The 26214-nt window shown below is 46.6% G+C and overlaps 1 protein-coding gene across 7 annotated transcripts in view; it reads left to right on the top strand.

The window, feature by feature from the left end:
• The window catches only part of FBXO34 (F-box protein 34), a 114787-nt gene that overhangs the window by 84355 nt on the left and 4218 nt on the right, over nt 1-26214 (top strand). For 4 of the 7 annotated variants that reach the window (XM_053276192.1, XM_053276200.1, XM_053276232.1 and 1 more), the window contains one exon: nt 13244-13453. In XM_053276192.1, the coding sequence (XP_053132167.1) occupies nt 13374-13453 (80 nt within the window). In that variant the 5' untranslated portion in view covers nt 13244-13373. Of the gene's footprint in view, nt 1-10796; nt 10940-13243; nt 13454-15087; nt 15261-26214 lie in introns of those variants that run through there. The other 3 variants (XM_053276210.1, XM_053276221.1, XM_053276250.1) reach the window with 3 other exon arrangements.

Below are 26214 nucleotides of genomic sequence, written 5' to 3'. Positions count from 1 at the left end.
AGAGGATTTTCTCCCCTCTTCTAAAAAGGGAAGCTGTGCCAAAGGGAAAATTCAGCCCATCAGTCACCTGTGAGAGCAGTTGTGCCATAAATGGACATATCCACTGAAAACCAGAAGAGCCTTTTCTCTCCAAAAATTAAAGTTGTTTGTCTGTATGTGCAAAAGACTTTATACAGATTCTCTGAGAAATTGGTGGGAATGTTTCCAAACCTGAGATACCTCTGTGTGTGCAGACAAAATGCCTTTCCCTCTGTCACAAGGGAAGCCCAGCACAAAGAATTCCAACTGTGGTTAGGAACATAGGAAGCTGCCATATACTGAGTCAGACCATCGGTCTATCTAGCTCAGTATTGTCTACACAGACTGGCAGCAGCTTCTCCAAGGTTGCAGGCAGGCATCTCTCTCAGCCCTGTCTTGGCGATGCTGCCAGGGAGGGAACTGGGAGCCTTCTGCTCTTCCCAGAGCGGCTTCATCCCCTGAAGGGAATCTCTTCCAGTGCTCACACACCAAGTCTCCCATTCAAATGCAACCTGGGTGGACCCTGCTTAGCTAAGGGGACAAGTCATGGTTGCTACCACAAGACCAGCTCTCTACTTTCCTTTCTCTCAGTGGGAAAGGAAAGAGACAGAACTCTAGCAACAGGTATCTGAGGCTTAGCCTTCACAGGCAGCAGAATGAGAAGAAAAAGAGGTGGGAGAGGGCCAAGATGGTAGAAAGTGGCTGAATAGCTTCTGACTTCAGGTGGGCAATCACATTTTCACATTAACCTATATGTGTGGGGTGGGGGGGATCAGTCCTTGCAAATAGAAAAATAGTTTGTCGGGGAGCAGGCTGAGCTGGAACCTTGATATGCTGTGTTTCTGCTTGCAAGGCTCTTTTAAAAAACACCTCTCTTTGCTCAGAGGAACATTCAGGAAATGGTATTTCCCTCTTGTGGTCTGATGGAGTCCACCTCACTCTACTTACCGCCTGTGTAGATCAGGCCTCTGAGACCGGAGAATAAAAGGGGGCAAGTATGTATATGAACAGCCTGCAATGAAAGAAGGGGGAGAGACAATGATGGAGAAGAATATTTATATATACTGCTTTTCAACAGAAGTTCCCAAAGTGGTTTACATAGAGAAATAAAAATCAATAGAGAGAGCTGGCTGCCTGTCCCCAAAGGGCTCACAATCTGAAAAGAAACATAAGAGAGATACCAGCAACAGCCACTGGAGGGATGAAAAGAGTGGGGGTACAGTCAGAGGGGGAGCCCGAGGAAAGACACTTTAAAAAAAATAAAATATCTTTTTATTGTTTGAGGGGCTTTTGGAGGGGCTGAACATGTTGTGGGGTGGGGGGGAAAGGAAAGCACTTTTTAACATGGGGAAGAGGAAAAACGTTTTCAAGGAAGGCGAAAAGGTAACAAGTGGGGTTTCAGCAAAATGGGGAGGGGCTCAGATTTTTGGAAGGGAATTTGCACCCCTAGGAAAGAGGCACTTGCAAAGAGGAGATGCAGGAAAATAAGGGTGAGGAGAGAGAAAGCGGCGTGGGGCATATACAGTGTTCCCTCTAAGGTGTGTGCACTCACCAGGTGTGGAGCTAGCTGAGCGGTGGTCCCCTCCAATATGCCCATGTGCACGGGGTCGTGGCTCCGGAGGAGTCCAGAGCGAACTCCCCACTCCCATGCCCGGGCCACTGAGAGCCCGGCTGAACTCTTCGCCAATTATTTCAGGCAGCTCCGACTGCCCGATAGAACGTTTTCCCCTGCCTCTCCCTCTTTGGAGGGAGAGAAAGGGGAAAACATCCTATCAGGCAGCCGACCCTGCCTGAAATGATGGGCTGAGAGCTCGGGCAGCCCAGGCCACGCCCCCGCCACGCCCCCTTGTCCTGCTCAGGTGGAATCAGGCAGGCCCCACTCTGAACGCACATGTGCGCGCACACTGCCTTGACACTGCCACCCAGAACAAAACTCATTCTGCACACAGATGAAAATAATTAGAGAGAAAACTGGGCATATATGCCAAAGACTGGTTGGGTCTGCTACTGTGAGACAGAAGGGGTGGGGGCTCTGAGGAAGTGGGGCTGGCTGCTTGGTCCAGGTATGGCTTTGGAGGGCTAGCTGGCTAGCTCTCCTTCTGCTTCAGGCAGGCTGATGACTCCATGCACCATGTGGCCTGCAAAATAAATAATCCAGTGGAACAGCAAGAAAGTCTGGGAGCTGTAATTGAAACCAAGTTGGCTTCAAAATGCCACTGCACTGTTCATGACCCTCCTTTCCTCTTGCACGCGGGAAGGATGAGCAGACCTGCAGGAATGCAACACATGCATGTCGGTATTTAGGACCTAACAATGCCACAGTTGGCAGGAAACAGAAAAAACAACAGTCCTCAATCAAAATAATAAAAGAGACACTGCAGCAAAAAACAAAAACAAAAAAACAAGGCCTGTATAAGCCACCAGAACCAAAACAGGTTCTCAAGAGGCTGGGTGGATAAAAAGGTCCTCCTCTGGTGCTGAAAGGATTGTAAAATTTCTTCTTTCCCTGGGAAGGCATTTCCCAGAGAGGGTGTGCCACAACAGAGGAGACCCACCTAACCTCAGCTGGCGGGGTCAGGAGGATCTGGAGAAGGACTGGCAAGTGGAACCAACTCTTTCTTTCTTTCTTTCTTTCTTTCTTTCTTTCTTTCTTTCTCTCTCTCTCCCTCTCCCTCCCTCCCTCCCCCTCCCCCCTCCCCCCTTTATACTACATAAAGAAGTATAAAGTATTAATACTTTATTTAAATATTAAGAGCCAGCGAGTGCCAGCGTGGTGTAGTGGTTAGAGTCCTAGACTAGGACCGGGGAGACCCGAGTTCAAATCCCCATTCAGCCATGAGACTGGCTGGGTGACTCTGGGCCAGTCACTTCTCTCTCAGCCTAGCCTACTTCACAGGGTTGTTGTGAAAGAGAAACTCTAGTATGTAGTACACCGCTCTGGGCTCCTTGGAGGAAGAGCAGGATATAAATGTAATAATAATAATAACTTAAGTATAAATTTATACTTACATTTATATACCGCTCAGTACCAAAGTCACTAGGCGGTTTACAGGATAAAACAAACCAAGAATTTAATATTTAAAACATATAGGCTATTTCTAGGCAACTGAGTGGATTTAAGAACAAAAAACGATAACAAAAACACTCTTTAACGGCTCTTGCCAGGAACAATCAAAATTGGGACTTCCTGGCTCTCCCAGGTGAATCACTTGGAGAGTTTGAAACTTGGCCCAAATCCCACAAGGGAATGAAAAGGAAACTGAACACTGAAGTGCTACCACAGAACTTGTCTTCCTGACTGAAAACGGGACTGAAACTTGGTTCTCCCAGATCCAAGTTCAGCATTTTGCCCTCTGTGCATACTGGGTCTCCTCCTTCTCCTCCATTTATTTTTTAGAAACAGATTTGCAATTAAAATCACACACACACACACACACACACACACACACACACACACACACCCTGACACCGTTATAAGAAAATTCACAGATCATTAAACTTACACATGCTATGAAAAGAATATGATAATTCTAGAAAACCTAGAGATATGTAAAACTTTCTGTAGTTTTTATTTATCCCATTTGATCAAGAACCCATTTGATCAATAGACAAAACCAGATTTTAAACTGTATTGCAAAATATAAATAGACTAGATTCTTTCTGGTCTTTTATAGTTAATACTACCTCTGACAATAAAATTTAAAAATGGTGACATGTTACTAGAAAATTATCAATATGGCTTAGTTTAAGGTTACCTTGATACATTCTCACAATTTGTATTGCTCTGAAAGATCCCATATCTTAACATAAGAACAGCCCTGCTGGATCAGGCCCAAGGAAGCCTATCTTGACCATAATCCTGTTTCCCACAGTGGCCCACCAGATGCCCCTGGAAGCCTACGGGCAGGAGTTGTAAGGGGCATGCCCTCCCTCCTGCTGTTACTCCCCTGCAACTGGTACTCAGAGGCATCCTGCCTTTGAGGCTGGAGGTGGCCTATAGCCCTCCCACTAGTAGTCAGTGATAGACCTCTCCTCCGATCTTGCAAAACCAAGTTCTAATAGGAGGCTTTTTATTTTTCCTGTTAGTTGTTAAAACACGTTTTGCTGCTGTTACTAGTTATATAATCAAGAATTTTACATTGCCAACTAATTTCAAATCATCTCAATAATTTAATAAAATGAAAGCTCCCTGCCTTTCTGGGATACATGATCACAGGAGTCAGTGGAGGTTGAGTTCTGTGCTGTGGTTTGTGGGGCCATCTTGGTGAGTCTGTGCTGTGTACACACAGGTGAACGCTACAAATGGGCACTGGGGTGTTTGTGTTATACTACCAGATAGGGCACTTGTAGCCTTCTGTAGGAAACGCTTCTGTATTGGAGGGAAGGAGACAAGCAATGAATTCATATAATACCGTCGTAGGGCATATGGAAAATTGTACACAACTTTTCATGGTAGAAACTCACCTCCTTGTGCAGATATGAGTTGTTGATCCTGACCCTCTCGCTAGCTTGAATAAATGTGAAGTCTGTTTGCTTTTCTGGAATGTAACCTCTCGTTACTTTTTCCGACAAACCACAAGCTGAGCATACTGAAAGTCCCACATTCAGTCTCCAGCGTCCCAGTTAAAAGGCTCTGGTTATGTATGTATGTATGTATGTATGTATGTATGTATTTGACATATTTTTATACCACCCAACACTCAGGTCTCTGGGTGGTTTACAACAAAACAAACAAGCAAACAGAAAAAGTAAAAACATTAGTTAAAATAAATGACAACAAAAATTAAAACATTAGTTAAAACAAAATAAATGATACAGAAAAAGTTAAAACATTACAATAATTTAAATTTTAAAATGTTTTAAAACAACATTAAAACTATTAAAACAATATTTAATTAAAAGCCTGGGTAAATAGATGCGTCTTTAAAGACTCTTAAAAAGTTGTCAGAGATGGGGAGGCTCTTATTACAGCAGGGAGCGTGTTCCAAAGCTTTGGTGCAGCAGCAGAGAAGGCCCGTCCCTGAGTAGTCACCAGACGAGCCGGTGGCAACTACAGACGGACCTCTCCTGATGACCTCAGTGTGCGGTGGGGCTCATGGCGAAGAAGACGTTCTCTTAAACACCCAGGGCCCTAGCCGTTTAGGGCTTTATAGGTTATAACCAGCACCTTGTATTTTGCCCGGAAACTTATCGGCAGCTAGTGTAGATATTTCAGTACGGGAGTAATATGCTCGCTCTCTGAGATGACCCAGAGACCAACCTGGTAGTAGGCGATGGGGGAGAGGCCCTGCCCGAGAGCCTAGGAAGCTGCTGCCAGTCAGGGTAAGGAGTACTGTGTTGGGTAGACCAAAGGCCTGACTCAGCACAAGGCATCTATTCATACGAAGAAAACTTAGGAGAAGGAGGAGCATAGTCCAATGGCCCTTTTGTAAACCACTTTGGGATTGTTTTAATGAAAGGCGGTATATAAATTTAACAATTAACAATAAATAAATGACAAGACACATACTTTGCATGCAGAAGGTCCCAACCAAATCCATCCACCCATATCTCTAGGTAAAAATACCTCAGGGAGCAGGGATGGGTGAAACCTAGAGATGCTGGAGCATCACTGCCTGTCAGATTAGAGCAGGGGTTTCCAACCTAGGTTCCCCAGGCATTGTTGAACTTCAACTCCCATCATCATAATTGACAGAGGAGGTGTGACTCTGTTGGTCCTCTTGGACCTCTGGGCAACTTTCGATACTATCGACCATAGTATCCTTCTGGAGCGTCTGAGGGGGTTGTGGGTGGGAGGCGCTGTTTTGGGGTGGTTCCACTCCTATCTCTCGGGCAGATTCCAGATGGTGTCTCTCGGGGACTGTTGTTCTTCAAAATCTGAACTTCAGTATGGTGTCCCTCAGGGCTCCATATTGTCTATGATGTTGTTTAACATGAAACCGTTGGGAGGGATCATCAGGAGATTTGGTGGGAGGTGTTATCAGTATGTAGATGACACCCAAATCTTTTTCTCCACGTAATCAGGAGAAGGCATAATCTCCCTACATAGGAACATAGGAAACTGCCATATACTGAGTCAGACCATTGGTCTATCTAGCGCAGTATTGTCTTCACAGACTGGCAGCAGCTTCTCCAAGGTTGCAGGCAGGAATCTCTCTCAGCCCTATCTTGGAGATGCTGCCAGGGAGGGAACTTGAAACCTTCTGCTCTTCCCAGAGCGGCTTCATCCCCTGAGGGGAATATCTTGCAGTGCTCACACTTCTAGTCTCCCATTCAGATGCAACCAGGGCAGACCCTGCTTAGCTATGGGGACAAGTCATGCTTGCTACCACAAGACCAGTTCTCCTCTCCCTAAATGCCTGCCAGGAGGCAGGGATGGGCTGGATGAGAGGTAACAAGCTGAGGCTGAATCCAGATAAGACGGAGGTACTTATTGTGTGAGGTCGGAACTTGGGAGATGATTTTGATCTGCCTGTTCTGGATGGGGTCACACTTCCCCAGAAGGAACAGGTACACAGTCTGGGGGTGCTTCTGGACACAAAACTCTCCCTGGTGTCCCAGGTTGAGGCAGTGGCCAGAAGTGCCTTCTATTAGCTTTGGTTGATATGCCTGCTGCAGCTGTTTCTTGAGATAAATGACCTCAGAACTGTAGTACATCTGCTGGTCACTTCCAGATGTGACTACTGCAATGCGCTTTATGTGGTGCTGCCTTTGGACATAGTCTGGAAACTGTAGCTGGTCCAGAATGCGGCAGCCAGGTTGGTCTCTGGGTCATCTCGGAGAGACCATATCACTCCTATCTTAAAAGATCTACACTGGCTGCTCATAAAATTCCGGGCAAAATACAAGGTCTTGGTTATATCCTATAAAGCCCTAAACATCTTAGGCCCTGAGTATTTAAGAAAACATCTTTTAAAAGAAAACGTTTGATGGTTTTTAATAGTTTTGATGTTGTTTTAAATTTTAAATTGTTATAATGTTTTGACATTTTTACTTGTTCTGTTTTATTGTCAACTGCCCAGAGACTTGCATTTTGGGCAGTATACAAATATGTTAAATGAAATGAATAAATAAATAAATAATTGTGACTGGGATGATGGGAGTGGTAGTCTATTAACACCCAGGGTTGAGAACTCCTGGATTAGACAGTGTTGTGCGAGATGGAACTGCTGGTCTGGATGTTCACATGTTAGATCAGGAGCCAGGCCCACAAATCCGGTACCGTCTCATGGAGTGAATGCTCACTGTGATTTTAGCAATGTCTGTGCCCCTTGAGGTAGAGAACAAGTGATAGTGTAAGAAATTGAATTCATCAAATCGGAAAGTAAGCATTCTCTTCTGGGCCTGGCCATAACCTTAGCAGAGACACCTAGTTGTGAGCAACAGCTGACTGCAAGTTTTATGAAAGAGCAAAGAGAAAAGGCAAAAGGGTAGAGGCCAGCTGTCCCTTAAAGTTTTGGCTAAGCTAAAGTTTCTGTCAATATTGATCAATACTTAATTCTAACATGTAACTGCACAACACAGCTTCTTACTATAGCACTGATGCACTTACAGCTTTCTGTGTGTTATCCTATCCCCAAACGATCAGGGTAGAATTGCAGTCATTTTTGCACAGAGCAAAGAGTTAGGGTCAGGGTGAGGGTAACAATGAACAAATGGTTGAACTCCTTGAAGAACACTCCTGCCAATTTTTGTTCACATTCTTCTGACAGCAGTGATGAAATTTTATAGTAGTTTTTTTAAAAAAACACAACACACCCTTTCAAAGCTTTTGAAACCTTTTACAAACCCTTTTAAAGCCTTAAAGACCTATCTTCTTAGGCTGGCTTTTAATGATATCTCACTTGAATTTTAATATTAATGAGTTTTAAATGTTTTCTGACTTTAATTGTTTTATTATGTGTTTTTGATTTTAATGTAAACTGCCCTGAGTTACTTTAGGAAGGGTGGTACATAAAATGAATGAATGAACGAATGAATGAATATTGAGAGTCTGGCCACTGCAGGCCTGATGGTCAGGACAATAAAAGCATGAGAACAGACTGAGACTAGAATGTATTGCAGGGCTATCACCTATTTTCCACCTCTAGGGTGAGACCCTAAAGCTTGTCAGAAACCACAATGAGCATTTGTTCGCCCAGATGGTACTGACCCCGCCCCGTACTATGTGTTATGGGAGGCAAAATATTAGGAGGGATGTGCACACTCTGGTTCATTGCCTCCTTTGGGAAACGCTGAACTGGCTCGGGTGCCCACAGCCTAACCAGTTCGGCAGGCTGGGGAGCGGTTCCCTTAGGAAGCAGGTGAGCAGGTCCTCACCCTGCTCCACTGCCACCCCACCGCTTTTCCGGGCGTGGTGCTCGCTCTAGCACAGGCCACAGTGGCTGTGGCACTGTTCCCTGCAGCCTGTGTGCACGCATCCTGCAGGGAACAGTGCCACAGCCTCTGCGGCCTTTGCTAGAGCGAGCACCACGCCTGGAAAAGTGGCAGTGGGGCAGGGTAAGGACTTGCTTCCCGGCTTCTTAAGGGAACCACTCCCCACACCGCCCATGCCTTCACGAGCCGTCCGTGCACATCCCTAATTATTAGCGCTGAGCCGAAGTGGAGGCCAAGCTTCATGAGGCTATTCATGCTCCTTGAAAAGTGCCCCCTTATTTTAGGCAGTTTTTCAAGAGCAGAAGGGAATGCAACGGCACATCCAAGGGCCAGCGTTGTCTGCCCATTACTCGATTGCTCTCCACGAGAAGGCATGCCCAGATGTTTATTCTCAGGTACATTTTGGCGCAACTGGCTCTGGACTCCCTCCAGAGCCAAATCTGATGGGCTCTGTGACCACATCAGGTGCCCTGCATGTTCCCTGCAAGCAGGTATGACAGACAGCAAAGGGTCGCTTTTTGCACGCTTCAAAAGCCTGCTCTTCTGGGAGAGGAGTTGGTGGAGCCCTAATGCAGATCAGTGAAGCCTCTTGTCGGGTGCTGGAGAAGGCATCAGCAGGCCAACCGATGCAAAAGGTTTTAAGATCTGCGTGAGGTGGAGTTATTGCCAGATAGCCTGAGTATTTGCTGGACCCTTCATCCCTGCTCCTTTACGTCGGGAGCAGTGTTCCCTCTAACAGGGATTGCCAGGTGTTGTTGGCTACAATTCCCAGGATCCCCAGGCGCAATGGCTTTGGATTGGGGATCATGGGAATTGTAGTCAACTACATCTGGGAAGCCCTGTTAGAGGGAACACTGGGTCCCTCCCCCCTTTAAATCCCCCCTCAAACCCCACCTTTTCTGTCCTGCATTGAGGTAGGCAACCTTGGCTCTCCAGCTCTTGTAGAACTACAACTCCCATCATCCTCAGCCACAATTCATTGTGACTGGGGGTGATGGGTGTTATATTCAACAATAACTGAAGAGCCCAGTTTTTCTATCTCTGGTTTAACTTCTTAGGGTCAAATTAGATGTTACTTTAAGCAGGTGACTGAGGCTAGTATGCTTTTTAAAAATTCAATTAATAACAATAGGATTGGGCCCCTTTATAGATTGCTTATGGCATGTTGTGGTCTCGTTTGCATAGACCAGGTCTGCATCATGTCAACCCTCCAGCTGTTTTGGGACTACAATTTCCATAGTCCCCAGCCACAGTGGCTAATAGGGAGAGATGATGGGCCAACATCTGCAGGGGGCCCGGTTGTGCAGCCCTGGCATGGACCAGACTGTGAGTAGCTTACAAAGGGATCGTCCCACCAAACAAAAGGAGATTGGGCTGGATGTTCTTTGACCCCATAAACATGCATGAGCACGATGGAGGAAATTTACCCTTCTGGCATCCATCATGGATGTCAAATGGTACTAAAGGCTAAGTGATCAACATGAAGTGATTTTGAGCAGCTCAGTGGCAGAGGATTTGTTTTGCCTGCAGAAGGTCCCGGGTTCAATCCTGGCCAGCTCCAAGTAGGATGAGGCAAGAGAGTTGTGGCCGGTTAGGGTAAATGGCTGAGCTGCAGACTAACAAGGCCCCTATGCTTCATGCATGTGCTGGTGCTGCGTTCTGGACTGATGCAGCGTGGGCACTCATGCACGTGGCTTTGGCTGATCTCCCCTTCCCTGGAAGTGTTCCATGCAACCTAGAAATATGCCCCACCGGGTCACGTAGCCGCTGAAGACAGACATCCCTCCAGGTGGCACTGAGTGCTTCCAGGGGAAGGGGAGATCATCAGGCCCCACTCCACGTCCACATGAGCAGCCCTGGAGATACTTTTGTGTGGGGCGCAGCAGCACTGCTCACGAAAGAGGGGTGCAGGTCAGCCAGTGTGGAGCTAGATGAACCAGTGACTGGCTCCACAGAAGGCAGCAGAGAGCAGCAGAGAATACATATGATCAATAAACAAACATGTGCTGCAAGTTTGTTTGTTTTTGTTTTACAATGTCCATTTCAAAGTACTGAAACCTCATCAAAGAGTTCATGAAATCTGGAACCAGCTCTCCTTGGCAGGAGCAGAGTTGTAGCTGCCCGTTCTGCCAGATGCAGGATGCCTCCACATACCAGTTGCAGGAGAGAGGGCATGCCCTCACCCTCTTGCCTGTGGGCTTCTCGGAGGCAGCTGCTGGGCCATTGTGGGAAGCAAGATGTCGGACTTGATGGGCTTCCTTGGGCCTGATCCGACAGGGCTGTTCTTACGTCCTTACGATGCTAGGAGTTTCTTCTCCACTTCTGTCTCGGCCTCCACACCCCGGAGATGCTGTCCATTTCCTGAAGAGCTCCCGAGGTTCCACGTTCCATTGTGGAACCTCCCTCTGCCCTGGAATGAATCGACAAAGGGGTTTCCAGGACAACGCTCTTCTTGGCAGTTGAGTGAGACCGCGGCATAAGGAGAGGAGGCACGTTGAGGCTGCTCCGTGGGGTCTGGCTTCATCATGTAACGGTACAGATCAGCGTAAGCGGAGAAAGGGCCCGATGAGGGCGGGAAGGGGTTCGGGGATGGCAGCATCTTCTCCACGCCCCTGATGGTCCATGGTCGGTTCTTACCCACTGAGCACTGACCAGCATTCAACCTGTAAGGTCCCCTCTTAGGGGATGGGGCCGCTCTGGGAAGAGCCCCTGCCTGCTTGCATGCAGAAGGCTCCAGCTGCCCTCCCTGGCAGCATCTCCGAGATAGGGCTGAGAGAGACTCCAGCCTGCAGCCTTGGAGAAGCCGCTGCCGGTCAGTGTAGACAATGCTGACCTAGATTGACCAAAGGTCTGACTCGGGATAAGGCCGCTTTCTATGTTCCTAAGAACTCAAAGCCCTGTGGGTGGTCAGGGTCTCAAGTCTCTCAGACACCCTCTGATGATATTCTGAGCAGCTGCTTGAAACAGACTGCAGCCCTGAGTCCAAAGAGAGGGAAGCGCGTGGATATTGAGTGGAGTTGGACAGTATATAGGAAGAGGAGGTAGTGGCAAAGGGTTGTACGACACCCCCCCCCCCATGCAAGCCCTTCTTGGCTTTCTAATCACCAGGCATGGCCAAAGCACTTCTTTGCCTCATTCTGCCACCATGAGGACTAGACACACTTGTTTTTAAAAAGTGAAAATGTAGGCGGGAGCCTGTGAAATAGTAGGAGATGGGACTCTGGGCCACCATGTCAATATGTGCTTAGGTTGGCATCTGGGATCAGAGCAGGAGGAAATTCCAAACAAGGTTGCAATTCTGGGATTTGGGGCATGGTTCTGGTCCCATAGCCTAGCACTGGAGACTCGCAAGAACACGCCTCACAGGCTATCTAACTTGCCAGCATCACCGCTCAGTGCAAGCCAGCATTTGGCCAGGTCATGGCCTTGGCACCGGCCCATTTTTATTCCAGCCCAGGGCTTGCTTTTCTCTGCTGAGTTCCACTTGCCGACCCTACGCTTGTGCCTGACGTTTTCCAGACCTCCCATTTTCTTTGGGGGCTTGAGGGTGGAGGCAACTGCGCCTGTGAACCTTGCCAGTGCAGTTGGGGCTGGGTGGGAGGGAGGCGATGCAGGGTATCCCAAGGGGCAGGTTGGGAAGTCTCTCCAGCAGCTGTGTTTGAGCTTGCTCTGCAGTCTCTGCAGCAGATGAGGCCACCAAAGGCAGGCGGCTCTCAAGATCTGCTGCTGTGCTCCAGTCTGTCCGTTTTTCTGAAATCCAATATGTTATTAGGATTTGAAAAGTCAGCATTGCTTCCCAGCATCATTGGCAGTTTTGCTGCACTAATGTTTCCCTTTATGCCGCAAGGGTTGTCAAAGGAATAAAAAGATACCTTAGGAACATAGGAAGCTGCTTTATAGGGACCATCAGTCCATCTGGCTCAGTATTGTCCACTAGGGATGTGAACAAAAATGCGTTGTCCGGTTCAGTTCGAGTCGAGACCTGTGGCCTGGGTCATGACCTGGCCATGCAGAGGCCCATTGGACATGCGCAGTGGCCTCCAAAATGGCTGCTGCCACGGAGGGCAGGCCCAGAATGGGCCAAAGACCATCGGAACCGGGCAATTTGGACATTAACGGAGGCCGGTGGGGGGAGGAGGAACCTCCAGAGGACACACACACACAGACACCCGTGGCCTTGGAGAAGCCCCCTGGAGCAGGAGCAGTGAGTTATTTTTATAAAAAATACTTTTACTTAGACACACACACCCCTGAACAGGCCATGGGGTTCGGTTCGATATCAAACCGAACCGGAGGGGCTGGGTGTCGGCCCAATATCGAGCCATCGAACCGAAGCGGTTCGATGTCAAACAGGTTCGGAATCGAACCTCTTTGCACATCCCTGTTGTCTACTCTGACTTGCAATGGCTCTCCAAGGTTCACGCCGGAGACTCTCCCAGCCCTACCTGGAGATGCTGCAAGGGATTGAACCTGGGACCTTCTGCATGAAAAACAGATGCTCTTCCACTGCGCTGTGGCCCCCTCCCCTAAGGGGAACATCTTGCAGCATTCACAGGTAGTCACCCATCCAGACCCTGCTTACCAAAGGGAACAATTCATGCTTGCTGACAAATGACCAGCTTTCCTCCCAATCGGCTTATTGCAACACTGACTCATTTTGAAAGAAAGAACTTAGCGAACTATCAGGCCTCATAGGGTCCAGGCACAGTTGTTCAGATGGAAATGTGTGACCAGCAGTCACGAGAAGTTTGAGAGCAGTTTCCTGAATACAGGCTGTAATGCCACCGGTAGAGTTGGCGTGGGTCCCTGGCTTGATCGAATAGCATCTCTCTCTTTTATTTTTTTGCAGCGGTTTTTAGGTGCCAAAGACAGAGACGGCCGCTGTGTGGGGCAAGACAAGCTGATGCAGGAGCCGTGCCTGTGGTCTGAGATGGACTGGCTGTGACTACCTACGAGAGGTGGAGGTGGTGGGGAGAGTTATGATGAAGAGTTCCTGTCGAGCTGGTCTCCACCGGGAACTACTGAATTCCACATCCACCACATTCCACCCGGTCAAACGGTATGGTGTACACACACACACACACACACACACACACACACACACACACACACACACGTCAAATGCCCAAGAACTTTATTTATTCTGTGGCTGCCTTGGTGTCAAATTGATTGTCAAACAAGTCAGGGGTTCTCAACCTTGGCTCCCCAGATGCTGGACTACAACTCCCATCATCCCCTTTGGCCACTGTGACTGGGGATGATGGGAGTTGTAGTCCACCAACACCTAGGGACCCACGGTTGAGAACCCCTGAAATATTTCATACTAAAAACTGTAACATCACTAATATCGCCCTCCTTTCCAGAACAATGCAAGGTACCGTTGCAATGCCTGTGTTTAAGACAGGAGCTGGAATTTACCGGCCTAGCAGCCTACCTTGGGTCCCAGTTAAGCTGGTGTAAAGCATTCTTGTGGTGACCTGGGTCAGAGGTACAGCGGAGCAAGGTTTGCAAAGGAAAACTGGTGACTTCTGCCAGTTGGTCTTTGCCTCCCATAGGCATTTTAGAATTTCTCAGTGCTGCTGCTGCTGCTGCTGATGGTATTTATATACCAGTCTTCAACCAAAGTTCTCAAAGTGGTTTACATAGAAAAATAAACACATAAATAAGATGGTCCCCTGTCCCCAAAGGTCTCACAGTCTAAAAGGAAACATGAGGCAGTTACCAACAACAGCCCCTGGAGGGATGCTGTGCTGGGGTTGGATAGGGCCAGTTGCTCTCCCCCTGCTAAATATCAGAGAATCGCCCCTTTAAAAGGTGTCTCTTTGCTCAGATGGCAGCATGCAATAGGGTGAGCTGGTAGATCTTAGAGATTTGGATGTCCAAACAACTTTTGACAAAGTTCCCCACCTCATGCTCTTCAGTAAATTTAGTTTGTGAGCTAAGAAGGTGGGTCCTTTAACGAATTGGTCACTAATCAGAAAACGGAAGCAGAAGGTAGGAATGTAAATCAAGGTTTTACACCAGAAGGAAGTACCATTTGGCCCCGCTAAAGAGCAGCATTGGGAGCAGTGGCTGATGTCCTAGCTAGTTCCCCTAACTTGTGAGCTTGCGTTTCATGCTTGCACCACCTGTGGCATGCCCCCTGCTGTGAAAACCCTTCCTATATACTGCAGGTAATGATGCAGAGCTGTCTGCCGTCCTTGTTGTGCAAGCACCGTGCCCGCACAAGTGTGGATCAAGAGAGCCCAAGACTGAGCCACTTTGAGCATCTGCTCAGCTACGTGGCCACCTTGCCTAAGTGCATCTTTGTTAGTTGCACTGGTGCAGCGTTAGCCCGGACCTCAGCCAGGGTATTTATGCATTATGCATAATGCCTGAGTCTGGCTCCTGTGATCCAGTGTCCTGGCTGGTCCCCTTACATGCCACCCTCTGCACACAAAGCAAAGTCCCCTTTTCCTCACATGTGCTTATCCACAGGGGATGGGCAGAAATCTGCATGTCCCTAGTACAGAGGACATCAAATTATTCCTGAAGGTAAAAGCCCAAACGACAGTGAAGGAGCCCATGGCTGGCTGGCCCATAGCAGGGCAGCTGAGATTCAGTGGGAATCATTAGAACAGAAGCCATGGAAACGGGGTGTTTTCTCATGAAGGTTCCACTCTGAGCACCAACAGCTGAAGAATGCTCAGAAGTATCAGTTAAAACTGCCGGAGGGTTCCGTTCATACTTCTCAGGAGTGCTTCCATGGCAGTCTTGCCCTACGTGGGGCATGGAGAAATCCCTCCCACCTCCATGAGACCCTCCAAATCCCGATTCTAAGGCAGGGCAGAGGGAGGCAGTATGGACATATTTATGGAGGTGCTCTGGTAAGCGGCCACCTTGCTTAATATCTACTGAAGGCCATCTTGGTGTGCCAGCACTTGTGTCAAAGCTGGTGTGAGTGGCTGCCACCTTCTCTCCGTTTATCTTTTGTTGTCTGAAACGCAGCTCTATCACTTTCCTGCTCTTTGGCTATTAAAGGTAAAGGTAAAGTGTGCCGTCGAGTCGGTGTTGACTCCTGGCGCACACAGAGCCCTGTGATTGTCTTTGGTAGAATACAGGAGGGGTTTGCCATTGCCTCCTCCCGCGCAATCTGAGATGAGGCCTTTCAGCATCTTCCTATATTGCTGCTGCCCGATATAGTACCAGCGGGGATTTGAACCAGCAACATTCTGCTTGTTAGTCAAGCATTTCCCCGCTGCGCCACTTTGGCTATTATTCCCTTTTTATTCAGAGTCTTAAATGTCATATTGATCCAAGGCAAGGTTAGGCTAAGCCTCCTTATACAAAGACAAAGGTATTGCATCTCTTCTTTGTTTTAATATCTAGTAATTGCTCTTATTTTTTTAGTCCAAGGAGTCCAAATACATTCCACTCCTCCAGAAAATAATGGATCCTTGCCAAACAATACAAAGCTGCATTCTGGGTCAGAATCCTCTACTCTGTTCTCCCAACAGGATGCCAGACCATCACTTTTTTTGAAGGAAAAAAAAATCTTTTTAAATTTTAACATTTATATCCCACTCTTCCTCCAAGGAGCCCAGAGCAGTGTACATGGTTATGTTTATCCTCACAACAATCCTGTGAGGTAGGTTAGGCTGAGAGATACGTGACTGGCCCAGGGTTACACAGTGAGTTCCATGGCTGAGTGGGGGATTTGAACTCAGGTCTCCCCGGTCCTAGTCCAACACTCTTAACCACTGTACCACACTGGCTCTTCTGCTTTAGCAACTGCCTTATTAATAAAGCCTAAAAGATGAGTGCATTTGAAGAATAGACCTGGTGTTTATGGGCCTATTATATCTTCCCTAACAGTCCTCTTAGGTCAGGAAGTTCCTTTTTCCTGGCCTATATTTATTTATATAGTACAAGGGTTCTCCACGGCTTTTGGCCATTGGGGCTGGGATGATGGAGGTTGTAGTCGAGCAACATCTAGGCACCCAAGTTTGAGACCCTCCGATACAGCATATTTATCAACTGCGCTTCAGCATAAAGCTCCCAGGATGACATTTAAAGATAAAAAAGCAATACAATAAAATCAACCCCAAAATCAATACAGCTTGATAAAAATCACAGAAGAAAAAGGGTCAAGAGTCAATAAAATCCATCAGAACTGTAAAAGGGTGACCAAAGCCAGCTGCGCCATGTACTGGGAAGCCTGAGCAAAACAGACATCTCTGGCTGGTGTGGGGAAGATATCATAGCTAGCACAAGCGGGTTTCTCTGGAGAAGGTGTTCCAAAGCAGGACCCTGGCCCAGAAGGCAGTGGCTACCAGCATGCCTTGCAGGAAGAAGGTCGCCCGTTCAGTCCCTGGCATCCCCAGGCAAGAAAGGATCAGGTAGCAGGTGATAAGAGAGCCAGCGTGGTGAACTGGTTGGATGGTGGGACTGGTACTGGTACTGGGGAGACCCGAGTTCAAATCCCCAATCAGCCATGGTACTCACTGTGTGACTCTGGGCCAGCAGTCATAAGAACATGAGAACAGCCCTGCTGGATCAGGCCCAAGGAAGCCCATCTAGTCCAGCATCCTGTTTCACACAGTGGCCCACCAGATGCCGCTGGAAGCCACAGGCAGGAACTGAGGGCATGCCCTCCCTCCTGCTTTTACTCCCCTCCAACTGGTACTCAGAGGCATCCTGCCTTGGAGGCTGGAGGTGGCCCACAGCCCTCTGATTGGTCACTTATCCCTCAGCCTAATCTACCTCACAGGGTTGTTGTGAGGATAAACATAACCATGCACACCGCTCAGGAAAAGCAAGATATAAATGTAACAAGTTGTTCTGGTAATTAGCCCACTTGTGCTACAATTGTTCACACATCCACCATCTTGATTTGGGGTGGATGACATCATCGCAAACTACGCCATTGAGATGTCCCTGTGTGTTCCTACCACTGTACCCAGTTTGGTTCATATTGCACGAGCTTCCTCTCGCCATGATTTCCTTTCCTCATTTTAAACACTGTTGGTCCAAGTAAAAGTATTAGTTGAGTTGTAATTCCCACTCCTTTTTTAAAAAAAGTTTTTTCTAAAGGAAAAGTTCGATAGATGGGCATGGAAAACTAGTTTGCTAATCTGTGGATTTCCCAGTGATAGGGAAAGCTGCCATAGACTGAGTCACTTAGCTCAGTCTTGTCTACACAGACTGGCAGCAGCTTCTCCAAGGTTGCAGGCAGGAGTCTCTCTCAGCCCTCTCTTGGAGATGCTGCCAGGGAGGGAACTTGGAACCTTCTGCTTTTCCCAGAGCAGCCCTGTCCCCAAGGGGAATATCTCACAGTGCTCACACATGTAGTGTCCCATTCAAATGCAAACCAGGGTGGACCCTGCTTAGCAAAGGGGACAAGTCATGCTTGCTGCCACAAGACCAGCTCTTCTTCTCTGCCTTCTCATCTGTTTGTTTGCACATGGGTGAGTCAATGAATCTTCCAGAAAGTTCTGAGAGGTTGAACTTTCCTCAGTGAAGTGTTTTTATCCAGATCATACGAAGTGAGGAGGGCTGGAGTGAGTGCCTTCCACACCGCAGATTTCGAAACACCGCAGGAAGTCGCAGCAATCAGAAACTGTTCAGAGGGTGTCTTTGAATCCGGAAATCCTTTGATTCTGCCCGTGCTCTTGGCTCGGAGCTGGGTTTGCTTAGGCCCTGCTCTTCCTTGTAAGGTCTGGGAGCTCATAGCGGCTCCCAGCAGCTCTGCGTGTGGCTCCCTGGTTATTGTTTATTGGGCTTAGATAAAGCTTGGGCTGAAGTAGAGTTGCCATGCCCCCTGAAATTCCAGGTTTCATCCAGATTTTAAGCATCTCACCCAGATTTCTTAGCCCACCCAGATTCGCCTGGATTTCAGCTTTCATTTTTTTAAAAAAGCGGGGGGAAAGCGAAGCTCCAGCCCTTGTAGAAGCGGAGTTATGGAGGAAAACGTGCAGTCACTCTTCTGCTCAAAAATTATTTTCAAGCCAATTTACATGATATGCAAATAAGGCACCCGGATTTGGAGAGCCAAAATATGGCAACCCTAGGCTGAAGCCAAGTACTCTGCACGCTCCCCCTAGCACCATGTGGAGACTACTGTTCCCACTGTGCTGTGCTGCACTTTGCCAAGCGCCCGGCGGCTCCTTTAAGGGAAAAGGAGCCCACTTCAGCCCCTGCGCCATCTTGGAAGACATGGCCGGAGTGCAATGGCTTTTGCTTGGGGTTTCTGGGAGTTGTAGTCAACAACATCTGGGAATCCCTGTTAGAGGGAACACTGGAGCCAGGTGAGCTTGTGACCCAGAGCTAGTGAACAGGCGTTCACTGACAAGAACCGTTTTGCATGGGAGTTGGTGCCAGGAGAAGGAGCGAGTGCGTTTGTGGGGCTGATCCCTTTTTTAGAGAGAAGTTGCCCATGTGAGTGGCTGTGTGGGGTTGTGCTGGATCTGTTTCGGTTTCTGCCTGGGAGAGCGGGTGGAGCTTGCTGCAGAGGTGTCTCACCGAGCGGCTTGGAGGAGGAGCCACAAAGCTGGGTATCTGAAGCCGGCTCTCTTGAGGCAAAGGACAGGGAAGCGTAGAAACAGGAGTTTGTGACCAGGAATTTTGCATGTGACTCTGTGTGTGGGAGCTCAGAAGCATCCCTTCAGTGAGCACAAGAGAACCCCAGCAGCACTTTCATGAGGAGAAGGTAAGTACTACCTAATTTTTTTAATTGTTTATTCTTTTTAAAAGAGTGATCGATTGATTTAACTTATATACCGCTGAACTCCAAAGGCTCTAGGTGGTTTGCACAAATAAATACAATTAAAACAAAACAAAACAGCTACTAAAACAATTTAAAACATTCAACAATTACTAAAAGCCAGGCTTTAAAAAAAAGCGTCTTGAGGGAATTAATTTGTTGTCTTAGCTGAAGCTGTCCATAATTTGGAAGGGCGGTATATAAATAAAATAAAATAAAATAAATAAACAAACAAATAACTTTTGAGTTAACAATTCCTGTATCCCTAAACAGCCAAGGATTAGTTAAGAAGCAGAAAGCCAACAGGGGAGTGGGTGGGTGTGTGCTACCCGGTGCATTGCAGAGGGGGTTGTGTGTATGGCCATTGGCTTCTTGGGCAGCAGTTGCGGGTGTGTGCTCAGTGCAGCGAGCTGCTGGCTCTCACAACACAATCTCGCGAAGCCGAGGTCGCTTGACTGGGAGAAGCTCAGAGAGGGATGTGGCCAAGACCTTGAGGGTCTCGGGGAAGGAGGGCATCATTCTGAAGAAGAGGTAGCTGCACCTTCTGGAGAGACCCATTCTTTGGATGATGAACCCTTATTTTCTTCTGGGGGTGCTGGGCTCCTGGTAGTGGGTGATTCATTCATTAGGAGCATAAGAGAGATGAGTTTGTGATGGGTGTGTAGACCTTCGGCCTGTTGCAAAAGTTGTAGATATCTACCTAGGCTGGTGGAGAGTGCTGGGGTGGAGCCAGTGGTGGTGTATTGCCTCAGGGGTTCTCTAACTTGGGTCCCCAGATGTTGTGGGACTTCAGCCCCCATAATCCCCAGCCACCAGGGCCTTTTAATTAGATACTGTTTTAATAGTTTGAGCCACCTAATGGCGCAGCGGGGAAGCAACTTCCCTAGGGAGCAAGAGGTTGCTGGTTTGAATGCCCGCTGGAAACACCTATATCGGGCAGTAGTGATATAGGAAGAGACTGAAAGGCATCATCTCATACTGCGTGGGAGATGGCAATGGTCAACCCTTCCTGTGTTCTACCTAAGAAAACCACAGGGCTCTGTGGTTGCCCGGAGGCAATACCGACTTGACGGCACAACTTTTACTTTACTTAATAGTTTGATGATTTTTAATAGTTTTGACGTTGTTTTAAATTTTAAATTGTTGTAATGTTTTAACCTTTTCATTTGTTTTCATTGTTTTGTTGTAAACTGCCCAGAGACTTGCTTTTGGGGCGGTATACAAGTAAGTTAAACAAACAAATAAATAAATAGCATAGTTTTTCATCCAGTTTTATTTCAGTCATATAAACTATCAAGAAAAGTCAAGTAGGATGCTAAAATTTCTTGTGAGCACACAGAAAATCCCAACTAAGAGAAATTCATCATCTCCAATCCTCTCTCAGTAGAGATTGACACATCATTCATTGTCTGTTGTTCTGCTGTTACTGGCAATCTAAACCTTTCATAAAGACTTAAATTCTTTCACTAATCCTTATGTTTGAGGAGCAGAGAGCAATCAGCATTAACTAGATTGAATTAATTAACTTTATCTTAAGACCATCCTGAAAAACAGAAACCTAAAGTTCTAGGTAAAAAGGTTATGCTTAAATAGGTCATCCTCCTTCTAGCATCCTTGTTCTAGAATCTAGCCCATGGTTGATTCAAATGGAAAAAGGAAAGAAAGGGTGGTTTTATTTCAGTACCCATGACACAGTCTCCTTGTTCGCTGTGGCTCAGATTTAATGGATGCACTGTAGGGGCAGTGAGAGAACAGCCTAACAGAACTTCCCAAGTGAAGTTCACCAGTGAAGCAGCATTTTTGAAACACACATCCTTTCCAGGAAGCCCCCTGGACACCCCCCCCCCCCCGGAAATAAGTCCCTGAGGATTATGCAGCCCTTGGGTTCATATTTTTGGGTGGCACAGAGGACTTCCTAGGGAAGGAGAGGCGGTCCAAGATTGCCCCTTCCCCACTGCACCAGTGCAGTTCGTTGGAAAGTGCTTTTAGGCTGCCCTCTTGCTTGCACCCCTGCGCCCTTGCTCTGCAGGTCAGCCAGTAGTTCTAATACCTCTCAGTTTTACTCTTAATACAAAGATTACACTGTGTATGTTACATATGTCTTCATGCATAATCATATTAATCTTGACTGTAGAAATTCCCTTCCTTTCTGTATCTGCTTCATGCCAAATTCCAGCAACATGCTTTCACATCGCACCTAACTGGGTCGTAGCTGAATTTCCTGTTCAAGGTAACATAAGAGGCAAAGTCCAAGTTCCAGTTCTTCAAAATTAGCAGGCATCTCCCTCTGGTAATGTCTAATCATAGTCAAAATATATTTCACAATAAGAGTTTGTTCAGAGCCTCAATATTTAAAGTGAGGAGAGGTGATTAAAAGCAGGACCAATTCTTCATGTTCTTCTATCCTTCCTATAGGTTATTAAAACAAAGATTCTTCTTCTTTATTATAATATCCTGATAATGGAATTATTAATTATTCTTCCTAAGCATTTTAATCAGTTAACATAACAATAACAATAAGCAATAAGTATTATTCAACAAATATGTTATATTCAACATATTATTCATATATGCTAAATACATCTCTTTGCAAACTGCCTTGACATCTAATAATTGGCAATATATAAATGTACTCAACAACTAAAATGTTAGAAATTTCACCATTCCTTTATTTTTACAGTTCTGTGTGACATGGATTCTACTATATCTCCAGTGGTTGACCATATCTCGGCAAATCCCCAACTCCCAACATTTTCCTTGTCGGGGCATCTCCTTCATGCAGATCTGATCTAAGAAGCTCTGATTTAATTGCTTCTGAGTTTGAAGAATATCACGAGTTTCATTTCCTTAACTTGGCAGTAATACCAATCAACAAAAGATATTGCAGGGGCCTCTTAAGCCCTTCTATTCTTTCTTGGTATTACAATAGACAGGATAGGTCTGTTGACTGTACTCATTGCAGGCTAAGAAATCACTCAGCATTGCATATGATTAACTACTCAAAGTTATCATAAGAGTAAATCCTTTCACAATTCCACTGATAATTATGTATCACACCCCGCCCCCACCTTTGGAGTTACAAGATACTGTTATTTCATGTGATCCCAAAAGGTTTACTCAAAATCTTCATTGTGTTAACCTTTGTTTAGCATTCATTTAAATAAAAGCTTGTTGCAGCTTTAAAGTATTTGTTCTTCCATTCAGATAAGACTGTGAATTCATCAAAGTCTTATCTTATCAATCTGCATTTGTTCCATTGATTGATTGATTGATTGATTGATTAAGTGCCTTCAAGTCGGTGTCAAGTCTTATCTTATCAATCTGCATTTGTTCCATTGATTGATTGATGAAGTGCCTTCGAGTCGGTGTGGACTCTTAGCGACCACACAGATAGATTCTCTCCAGGATGATTTGTCTTCCACTTGGCCTTTCAGGTGTCTCAGTGGTGCATTCATTGCTGTCGTCATCGAGTCCACCCACCTTGCCGCTGGTCATCTTCTTCTTCTCTTTCCTTCAACTTTTCCCAGCATTATGGACTTCTCAAAAGAATTTGTTCCAAGGAGCTCTTAAATAATTTAAAAGAAAAGCCCTGCTGGATCAGGCCAAAGGCCCATCTAGTCCAGCATCCTGCTTCATGCAATGGCCAATTTTGACTTGTGTGTGTTTCCTATAGCATACCTTCATCCATTGCAAGTCCACTGTGGTAACAAGCATGAATTGTCCCTTTTGCTAAGCAGGGTCTACCCTGGTTTGCATTTGCATAGGAGACTACATGTGTGAGCACTGTAGTCATGTAGTCATCCCTCTTAGGGGAAGCGGCTATTCTGGGAAGAGCCCCTGCCTGCTTGCATGCAGAAGGTTCCAAGTTCGCTCCCTGGCAGCATCTCCAAGGTAGGGCTGAGAGAGACTCCCGCCTGCACCCTTGGAGAAGCCGCTGCCAGTCTGGGTAGACAATACTGAGCTAGATGGACCAATGGTCTGACTCAGTATATGGCAGCTTCCTATGTTCCTATGCCATTCTAAAGAAAGCTACTTCTCTTCATTGTTCACATTTGTGAATAAAACATAGCTTAAACATTTCTTTGCTTCTCTGGTCCATCTATAGGAACTTCAGAATCTGCATTTGAATTATATAATCCTTCCACCCCTTCATCTAACATATTAACCACATATTGTTTGTGCCTCAGTAGTCTTTAATGAATACTACTGCAAAACCATTTGTAGCTAATCCATAAGCAAAGCCATTTATATTCCTAAAGCATCCCCCCCCCCGCCGCCCACTTATTAGCTTAGATTACTGTTTTTACTTGAATCCAAGACTAGGGTTTTTTCCAGGCTCTTTGATGTTCGAAATCAGGGAGTCATCTTAAATTCAGAGTCCTTTTCCTTTTGAGTAAATATAGGTATAGCCTGTATTTAAGCTCTATTTTTAAAGGAGCTCATCTTAAGTTCAGAATTGTCTTGTATTCAGGTAAATACAGTAAAGGTTTCTGGATCCATCTTAATGGTATTCCAGTAACTTTAAGGTTCACAAGTGTATGATCACAGTAAACCACTCTCTTAACTATTCCATTGAATCTCAGAATAGATATAAGGTCATTTCCATAAAATGGGTTCATGAGCAGTGCGTCTCATACTTCCATTGTACTCTGAGCGGTATTATACTTGGCAGAAATAAAAAGAATGAAATGAATCTTTGCACACCATGTGCCGGTATTATTTACATCTATGGTATAAATAACTAAATTTTCTACTTTGTGTCTGCACTTTTGTAATACTCCATTAATCACAGGCCTTTCACTTTCTATTTCTTGTTTCAACATCAGGCATTGGGGTTCGGTTACAGTCATTTCTTCTTCTGACGGTAGTAGAAGAGAAGTGCCCATTTAATTTTCAAAGAATTGCCACTAAGTGGTTCTGTATGTTCTGGCCTGTATTGTTTGGGGGCACAATTGCAATAATCAACAGAGGGTCCCCCCTCCCCACTTTTGCTCGCCAGTGCTTCACGACTGTTGTATAAAGATTTATAGGAACATAGGAAGCTGCCATATACTGAGTCAGACCATTGGTCCATCTAGCTCAGTATTGTCCACACACACTGGCAGCAGCTTCTCCAAGGTTGCAGGCAGGAGCCTCTCTCAGTCCTGTCCTGGAGATGCTGCCAGGGAGGGAACTTGGAACCTTCTGCTCTTCCCAGAGCCGCTCCATCCCATAAGGGTAATGTCTCCCAGTGCTCACACTTCTAGTCTCCCATTCAAATGCAACCAGGGCAGAGCCTGCTTAGCTAAGGGGACAAGTCATGCTTGCTACCACAAGACCAGCTCTCCTCTGATTACAGGTGTAGGTTTCCCCCCCTCTTTCCATTTAGCTATTAATTGTAGATTTCTATGCACCACTAGCTCCTTGATTAACTGGATACTTGAAGATTTTGAAACCCTTGGTTTAGGAGGGCTATTCAACTTCCACCCTCCGGCTGTTTCTGGACTGCAGCTCCCAACATTCCAAGGCCCCAGTGGCCAATCCTCAGGAACTGTGGAAGTTCTCGCCTTACATCTAGAGGAGGGCCAAAGTCGTGCAGTCCCTGCTTTAGAGGCATTATTAGATTTTTCTGGGCAAACATTCTGCTAGCAATTCTTCAATAACTGTTGCCCTTGTCACCACTAGAGGGCACAAGAGACTCCACAAAGAGGTCTGTAATCAATACACTTTAAAGGCATCCATTTCATCCAAATTGTTGTTGTTAAATTTATACCCCACCTTTCATTAAGAAAATCCCAAGGTGGCTCACAATAAAATTTAAAAACAAGATTATAAAAAAGACACATTAAAATATTGAGCTAAAAAGTATAAAAACAAATATGATTTAAAAAAAAATTAAATTAGAACACAAGCATAAAAACAGTACAAAATACAAGCAGTAGCAGTGGATTATACTTACAGAATTAACGGATTCCACTTCCGTGGTCTGCCCACTCGGAAGGCGGTTGGAGTTGCACACTTCCCCCTCCACTTCACTTCTTTGAGGGTAAAAAGGACCACTGTGTGCCCCAAGAGACTTCTCCTCTTTCCTGCCCCTTCAGACCATGCAGAGGCAGGCAGTCCTGTAGCCCCATCTCCATGCTGAAAGCCCCAGAGATGTGAAGGAACTGGGGCACCCACTATATCCATATGCTTGAGCAATTAACAAATCCCATTTTTCTACTGAGGGGTTACTTTGACAGCACCATCAGAAAATAGAACATTGGTAAGGATTTGGGAACCCCAGAGGGTTAGGTAAGCCGGAATTAAGACCCAGTACCAGCTCCTCCTTCATTAAAAGCCTTTTCCACTTTGCCCTTTGGAATCGCATTCATGTGCAGCCTTTAAAATGCAACCTGAACTGACATTTCAAAAAAAGGCTTACCTTCCGTATAAACAGAAACACCAACCTTTTCATGGGATAAGACGTGGCCAAAGGCCATTGGTGCTAGGGATGGGCCCAGACCGGTTCATTTCAGAGATGTGCGCGCGCGCAAAGGACGCCTGGGAATTTTTACAAGCAACGTCGGGAAAGGGGCGGCAGGGAGGTGTCCTGCTGCCCCAATTACTCTTAGAATTACGGGTGCCAGAGCGGGAAAGCGGCAGGAGGGGTAAGTAAACCCTCCTGCCGCTCTTAAAGGTACCCCACCCCACCCCAGTGCCGGACCGCAGTTGGCGATTCTGTGCACACCCCTAATTGGGGCTGGGCATGATGGGAGTTGTAGGCAGTCAACGTCTGGTAAGGACCCAAGTTTGAGAACCCCCGAGCTAAGACCTTGTATCATTTCAACATCTGCATTTCTCAGTATTTTGGTTTCAGAGGGCTCTTAACAAGAGCTGTAGTAAACAAACGTCTGGAGTTTTTCGGGTGTGGTGTCTTCTCCAGGGGTGTAACTATCATAGGGCAAGGGGAGACAGTTGTCTGGGGGCCCACTGCCTTGCTGCCCCCCCCTCCCCGAGGCAAGTCACAGGACTGACTCCCCCAGCCGCGCACCCGCCCGGGCTTCCTTTGGTTGTATTCATCCTCCGAAATGGATGGGAGTGTTAAGACCTGGAGCTAC

The sequence above is a fragment of the Hemicordylus capensis genome, chromosome 1 (genome assembly GCF_027244095.1).
Source record: "Hemicordylus capensis ecotype Gifberg chromosome 1, rHemCap1.1.pri, whole genome shotgun sequence".
Taxonomy (NCBI): Eukaryota; Metazoa; Chordata; class Lepidosauria; order Squamata; family Cordylidae; genus Hemicordylus; species Hemicordylus capensis.
This window is presented reverse-complemented; position numbering and strand designations above follow the sequence as displayed.